This window comes from Delphinapterus leucas, chromosome 12, assembly GCF_059928025.1.
Source record: "Delphinapterus leucas isolate spDelLeu-1000000601 "Yukka" chromosome 12, BTC_Dleu_Yukka2, whole genome shotgun sequence".
NCBI lineage: Eukaryota > Metazoa > Chordata > Mammalia > Artiodactyla > Monodontidae > Delphinapterus > Delphinapterus leucas.
Window position 1 is genome coordinate 49677185 of NC_143140.1, and position 7428 is coordinate 49684612.

General features: G+C 43.1%; 1 protein-coding gene across 1 annotated transcript; it reads left to right on the top strand.

Moving 5' to 3' along the window:
• Nucleotides 1-247: 247 nt before the first annotated feature.
• On the top strand, nucleotides 248-2346 carry RFPL4B (ret finger protein like 4B). Its single transcript, XM_022561761.2, has one exon. It carries the CDS (start codon nucleotides 248-250, stop codon nucleotides 1094-1096), a length of 849 nt encoding a protein of 282 aa, XP_022417469.2. The 3' UTR covers nucleotides 1097-2346.
• The last annotated feature ends 5082 nt before the right edge of the window (nucleotides 2347-7428 follow it).

Below are 7428 nucleotides of genomic sequence, written 5' to 3' on the forward strand. Positions count from 1 at the left end.
CTTGTTATCACTTAAATTTTGGATAGTTTTCCTCACAGACAGTGCCTTTGCTATGATTCTCTGTTGACTTAGTGTCACTTTCATGTCTAAACTACAGAAAGGTTTACATTATTTAATTTTTGTATTGGATTTAGGTACATCCTGACTATTGAAGAGCAGATCAGGTACTGAAGGCTCCCGATCGCTCCCAGAAGCTAATAAAGGGCCGCTTCAGATCAATTCTGCTAAAGAGTGAACTTCAGGGACCATGGCCAACTGTCTGCAAGAGGAGGCAGCCTGTCCAGTCTGTCAGGAGGTTTTCCTCAACCCTATTGCTCTCTCCTGTGCCCACACTTTCTGCTTTGATTGCATGCAAAGTTGGATGGAAGAACAGAAGGATCTGAAATTGATCTGTCCCGTATGTCGAGGCATCAATGAGAATCCTCCTTTGGAGGAATGGCAAGTTGGAGAACTGATTCTTCTCATCACACAGCATGGTTCCCAACTGGAGCAGGGTCTGCATGTGAATGACGAGTACCTGAAGTTCTGGGAGGACATAACTCTGGATGCAGCCACCGCCAACCCCTTTCTTGTCCTCTCTGATGACCTAAGGAGTGTCCAGTGTGGGAAGATCTGCCAGAACCTGATGGAAGATCCCCAGAGATTTGCATACTGGGCTTGTATCCTGGGCACTCCATGCTTCTCCTCTGGCTGTCATTACTGGGTGGTAGAAGTGGGAGAGGGGAATCAGTGGGCTCTGGGGGTCTGCAAAAAATCGGTTGACAGGAAGAGGAAGAGCGGTTTTTCCTCTGAACATGGCTTCTGGATCATCAGCATGAAGGCGGGAATAATCTATACCTGCTCCATCCCAGAAACCAGAATTCCTGCAAGCCCTGGCCTTAGCCAAGTAGGAATTTTTCTAGATATTGAGTTGGAAGAAATCAAGTTTTTTGATGTTAGCAATGATGCCCTCATCTACATACACAGTAATTTCTCCTGTTTGGAGCCTTTGTGTCCATTCTTTAGTCCTGAGCTCCCCAGAGAAGGTGATAATGGTGGCCCCCTAACCATCTGTCCATCAGGAACTCATCCCTTCCTAAAACCTCCTGTGAGGTGAACGAGATCTCTGATGTGAGAAATGTCAGAATGACCCAAGAAGAGACAATTTTGTAGACTTTGTAGCTAAGCAATTTTAATTGATTTGAAGGTGTATTTTGTAGACCTTGCAGCTAAATAACTATGGGGTGTAGGGGGTGTTATTAAGCACTTTAAAGCCTCAGTTTTTCAGTCTTTACTTGGGGATAATTATATCTCTCAGCCAAACAGCTGTGATGATTAGAGACTACACTGTGCATTTATTCTGTAGTATATACAATGGGGAGTTTTAGATTATAAATTAAATTATTACATTTTTTGGATAGGAACAATGCCTTTTTCATTATTTCATGCCTTTTCTATAGTATAATTCCTGATAATGATAACTGTCTGGGGAAAAAGAAGAATGAGATGCCAGAGTGAGATATTTTGACATGAAAGTTAAATGAGAGAGACAAATGTACTGGGAAAGAACTGTTTTTTATTTTTACTTTCTTGAAAGACAAAGAACCTTTCACTGAGGTAGTGTTAGTGGTGATTCATGTTTGTCCTAATAAGAATGTTCAATAATTGGCATATTGGGTGGTTGTCAAAGTGGTATTGTATATATGATGGCCAAAAAGGTGCCAATAGGTTCAGTCAGAGAGTATCTGTCCTGGACTCCTTGCTTGGCGCCCTGCAGTTAACGTTGCACCTCCCTCTACCACAACTCATTGTCAATAGATTGGCTTTACTACACACGGGTGAGCAGACCCAAGTTTGGTCCAGTAACAGTTTCTCTAAGATTCTGGACCTTCTGGAATCAATTATATAAGGAGGGAAATGACTGTTTGGAACACTGGATCCTCTCACAACCTATCTGTAATTTGTGCCCCTCCCCTCCATCACACCCACGCTGTCCTAGACTGCAGTTTCCCACACCCCAGTCTTAAATGCTCATGATGGCTCCTTTTCAAACCATTCAGGGGCTTTCAGGTTGTATTTTTAAAATTTTACTGAGTCAGCCACTTCCAAGGTGACATCTGTCCTAGGAATGCTGGGTTGGGACATGTTCTGGACTCTGACTTTGACTTCCTTTCCAAAGAGACCCAGAATTGTTGCAGGAAGAGGGGCCCCTTCCAGGGCCGAAGAGTGGGCTCTTGTCTAACACTCAGAAATGAATTGCCTGAGGAGACATATGTACTGACAAAGCAAAAGACTTTACAGTAAGTCCCCTACATAAGAACCTTCAAGTTGTAAACTTTCAAAGATGCGAATGTATGTTCGCATGTCCAATCACGTAAGTTAGTTTACATGTCTGGCATACACTGGCACGTTCGTGCATCCTCTACAAGTGGCTGTGCTTTTGTGTACTTTACTGTACAGTACCGTATAGAGTACAGTAGTACAGTATCTTTATTTCAAGCCCAAGTTGTCCAGAAGCAAGTGTAAAAGCAGCGGTGATGTAGTTGGTACTGCTAAGAAGCGCCAAGTGATAATGATGGAACTTGCTGTGCAACACGAGGAGCTTACTAATGAAGTCCTGATGGAACTGCAGGTGCAGAGAAGGGACAAAGAGAGACAATAGGAAGAAGAAGTAACTGAAGAACCAAAGAGATTCACAACACAGGAAATGGCAAGGGGATTTTCTTTACTTGAGGAGGCACTGTTAGTTTTTGAGTCCTAGGACCCGAACGTAGAACGGTACATGAAGGTTGCAGCAGCCGATCAGAATGTAATCCAGCACTACCGTGTCCTCTATGACGAGGAAAAAAGAGCTACTACCCAGACATCACTGGATCGTTTTTTCAAGAGGGTAGATAGAATTGAATCCAGCAAGGAACCAGAACCTGTGCCATCAACATCAGGTGTGAGTGAAACTGCAGCATGCCCTCCATCTTCTATTGCTGACGATCCTTCAGCTCTACCATCTCCCACCTCCTCTCCCTCCTCCAGCCAGTAACTCTTCTTGCCTGTTCACTCAATGCCAGCCCCTCTACGCCAGCTGTTGTACTGGACTACTGTACTTTTCAAGGCACTGTACTGTAGGATTAAAAATGATTTCTTTAGTTTGTGTGTCTGTTTTTTATGTATTATTTGTGTGAAAAGTATTATAAACCTATTACAGTACATTACTGTATAGCCGATTGTGTTAGTTGGGTACGTAGGCTAACTTTGTTGGACTTACGAATAAATTGGACTTACGAACGTGCTCTCGGAACGGAACTCGTTCGTATGTAGGGGACTTACTGTATTGGGAAGGGGCTATGGCTGGGCGGAGAGCTGCAGGGTAAGGGAACCCAGGAGAACTGCTCTGCCACGTGGCTCGCAGTCTCAGGTTTTATGGTAATAGGTTAGTTTCCGGGTTGTCTCTGGCCAATCATCTTGCTTGGCCCATATTTGGTCTGACTCAGGGTCCTTCCTGGTGGCGCCAATATCTCTCAGCCAAGCTGGAGTCTAGCGCAAAGGATTCTGGGAAGTTGGTAGGACAATATTATGGGATGGCGTCTCCTCCTTCCTTTTGGCCCATCCCGAATTCTCCTGGTTAGTTTTCAGTGGCAGCACCATGTTCTTTATCGGGACCTCCTGTGGTGAGACAACTCATCGTGCCTGGCCAGTGCGAGCGGTTTCGGTTAATGGTTCCCTAACAGAATTGTCATCTCCCATTTCTTTCCAACTCCATTGGAGATGAGGGACAGCCCAGTCGTGGTGTTTGTTGTTGTTGTTATTCCCTTTTGATCCATATGATTTTATTTCAGGGGTCTCCTTGCCCTTCTCTGACACTGGGCCTAGGTGGGGACCACCCCAGTCCACCTTAACAGGTGTTTGTATTGTTGAAACAAAAGTTTTCTGAGACAATACCTATGACGAGTAATAACACTATAATTTTATTTTATTATATTTTATTAGAAAAAATGCTGGTCTCACACACTAATTTGATTTCAGAACTCACCAATAGGTTAGAAGTGCAATTTGAAAAGCTGGGAAGGTCCCTGGGCTTCTCATGTCTTTGAGTGCTAAAGAGAAGGCAGCCCCAGTTTCCTAGGACTAGAGGTAACAGTATATATTATAATCTGCATATTTCAGCTTCTCTCAAGGACCATTTGCTTTAAGGGACTTTCTATCTCTTCTTCAGGGGGATTTAAGTTCTAAGCTTTCCTTCATCCCAGCTAAAGGACCTGAGTGATTTTTTTCTTCATCAAACATTAAGGGAAAATGCCAGTGGCCAATGATTGGCCTGTTTCTTTTTTTCCTATCTGAATCACTGTGGCCCAGGGGAACTGATGGGGGCTGGGTCACAGTCTCATCCTGTTGTCAATCGGTATTTTTCCTTAGCAAAGTATTTCACATATCCAACTCTTTAGCATGTCTATTGGTACAACCCTAATCTAAACCTCACACATATCCCATCTGGACGGTTGTGACAGCCTCCTAACCTCCTTGCTCCACCCGCACCTTTCCATAGTTCACTTCCACCCGGGCACCAAAATGATTCTTTTAAACTATCCATCAGGTCATTCCTGTCTTAAACCCTGCAAGGATTAATAGGTCAGGGGGAATAAATTCTCTCAGATGCCCTCCCCCACACTCTCCCCTCACTCCTCTCCAGGAGCACTAGCTATCTTTCCACCAGAGCCAGCTTCCCAGGGCTCAAATCCTATTTTTGTTACTTTCAGTTATGTGATTTTGGACAAGTTATCCAACTTCTCTATGCCTCAGTTTCCTACTTAGTAAACAGGGATTAATAAGAAACCCAGCCTTTCGGATTGTTATATGGATTAAATTTGATAATTCACCTCGATTGTTTAGCTCTGGGCCTTGCTTGTAGACTGTGCTATTTGTTGCCAATTAGTGACGCCATCTAGTATCTTTGGTGACGTGTGAGGTTGGCTATTTATTTAACATACTCCTTATCATGTTGGAAACATCTTTTTAATCCCAGTTTTTAAAATACTTTAAACTTATTCAGGAAGAGGTATTGCATTTTGACTAGTCTTTTAGTAATGAAACAATTGTTTGGTATTACTTATGGATTGATAGAAGAAAGCATCTTGGTGTGCCCATCCCCCTCACACATCTGTGTAAGTTCCTTCCCTCCTTCTTCCCATCCCCCAGCTAACCCCTCCCACTGTTGCAAATTGTGGTGTGGACTGATGTATACAGAAAGGTTTTAATTGGCTCTGGGGGTAAAGGTGGAGTCAATTTGGGGAACAGAACTCTGGTTGCCTCAAAAAACAATAGTAGTATGAGGATAATTACAATTCTGAATCTAATTGGTATATTAGGATAATAACAATTATTATTGCACCTCCCACCTCCCTTCCAACAGCCCTTCTCAAATTTCAGCTTTCCAGCCCTCAGCCCTTACTACCCCCATCTGGGAATCCTTAATAAAATACCTCCCCACCCAAACTTGGACGGAATCATACCCCTTACTCTTTTTTTCACATCTACCTCTGCCTCTCCCTCACTATCCCTCCAAGCAATACGTTTTATACATAATGTTCTTTCCACTGTGGTCTTCTTGGACTAAACTGATTAAGTACCTATCCCACCCTACCTCAATTAGCATAACTGATTAAAACTACAGGCTAGGTGGGGAAGGAGAACAAGAAAAGGCTGTGGAGATGCAGGGAAAGAAGGGTGAGGGCTGGGCTGAGCTCCAACCAAGGCTAATGGTGAAGGAGGAACTCAGTCCTTCCCACCTGAGTCACAGGGACGGGGAAAAGCTTACACTACCTTCAACATCTCTATTTGGGAGGAAGACTAGTTCCCCACCACTCCAAGACATAGTTGATTTGAATGACTTTATTTGGCCATAAAGGCTCAGATGACATAAGCGGCCGGAGCAATGGTTCTCAGCCCTGGTTTCTCCTTACAGTCATGTGAGGAATTTCAAAAGTTCCCAGACCCCAAACCACGTCCTAAACCAATCAAATTGGAACCTCGGGGATGGGACCCAGACAGTGGTACTTCTCCAAGTTTTCTAGGTGATTTCAGTGTGTAGCCAGGGTTGAAAATCACTGGACTAAAGAACTGGTTCCAAAAGTTTATTGTGCCTCAGAATTTCTTGGATGAATTCAGTAGGTCTGGGGTGGGGCCCCAAAATTTGCATTTGTAATCAGTTCCCAAGTGATGCTGGTGGGGACCACACTTAGAAACCAGTGGACTAGAGGACAGAGTGCACTTTAATTTTCATTCTTGAATTAAGTCCATTAATTAATTTAAAATTTAATTCCATTTTAATTTTAATTTAACTTTAATTCTTGCATTAAAAACCAAAACAAATTAGAAAAACCCTGGAACAGTTGAAGAGAAGGGAGGGGGAATGAGGGAGGTTAGCTGGGATTAGATCAGTGTGTTTAGAAAACTCAGATAACATTATGGGCATTCTAGCCCACCACCAGCCCCTCTGCATATTGATCACAAGATTTTCATCAATTCTGATACCCTGATAATACTCCAAAGTGTGTATAAAAATGACTGTTCACTATAATGTCCCAAGCCTGTATTCTTAATATTTGGTTTTAGGACTTTCTGTAAGAAAAAGGTTCTTGTTCAAGCCTTTCTGGGCCACCTTTTTTCCATAGAAAGCAATCAGGAAAAAGTGGTGAGATTTTCTGCTTCTTAAGAGGTTACTGTCTCTGGACAGTCTGTACATGTTCACTTAGAGTTTGGTGAGTGCTCTTCTTTGTTTTTCATAGGTGGCAGATTCTGCCCAGACTCTAAAATGTACTGATATGTATGGGTGCCACATGCAGCCTGGTCTTAGACTTCCTCGTGGCAAGCTTCTAAGAACCTTTCTTAAGAAACAGCTGGCTCTCCCTCTTTGCCCACTTTTTGGTCTCTTCCTTCATCCTGCTGCTCTACTCTCTTGGACCGTAAGGGTAAGGGGCTGCCTCAGGGCCTGAGAGAAGCCTGTGCCCATGAAGTGTACAGGGACCCCTGACGGCTGCACAGCCTCTCTGCTTGCCTTGGAACTTCACCTCTGACTTGACCAATGTGATACAGAAATAAACAGCTTTCCATTTTAAGCCTGTGTTATGATGTGATTTCTTTCTATTTTTTGGATTTTATTTTATTTATTTTTATATAGGAGGTTCTCATTAGTTATCTATTTTATACATATTACTGTATATATATCAATCCCAATCTCCCAATTCATCCCACCACCACCACCGCCACACCGCCCCCACTCTGCCATTTCCCCCACTTGGTGTCCATACGTTTGTTCTCTACATCTGTGTCTTTATTTCTGCCCTGCAAACCGGTTCATCTGTACCATTTTTCTAGGTTCCACATATATGCGTTAATACACAATATTTGTTTTTCTCTTTCTGACTTACTTCACTCTGTATGACAGTCTCTAGATCC

What these genes read in the sequence shown, in the direction of transcription:
- RFPL4B (XM_022561761.2), top strand. Translation starts at nt 248, where the DNA reads ATGGCCAACTGTCTGCAAGAGGAGGCAGCCTGTCCAGTCTGTCAGGAG.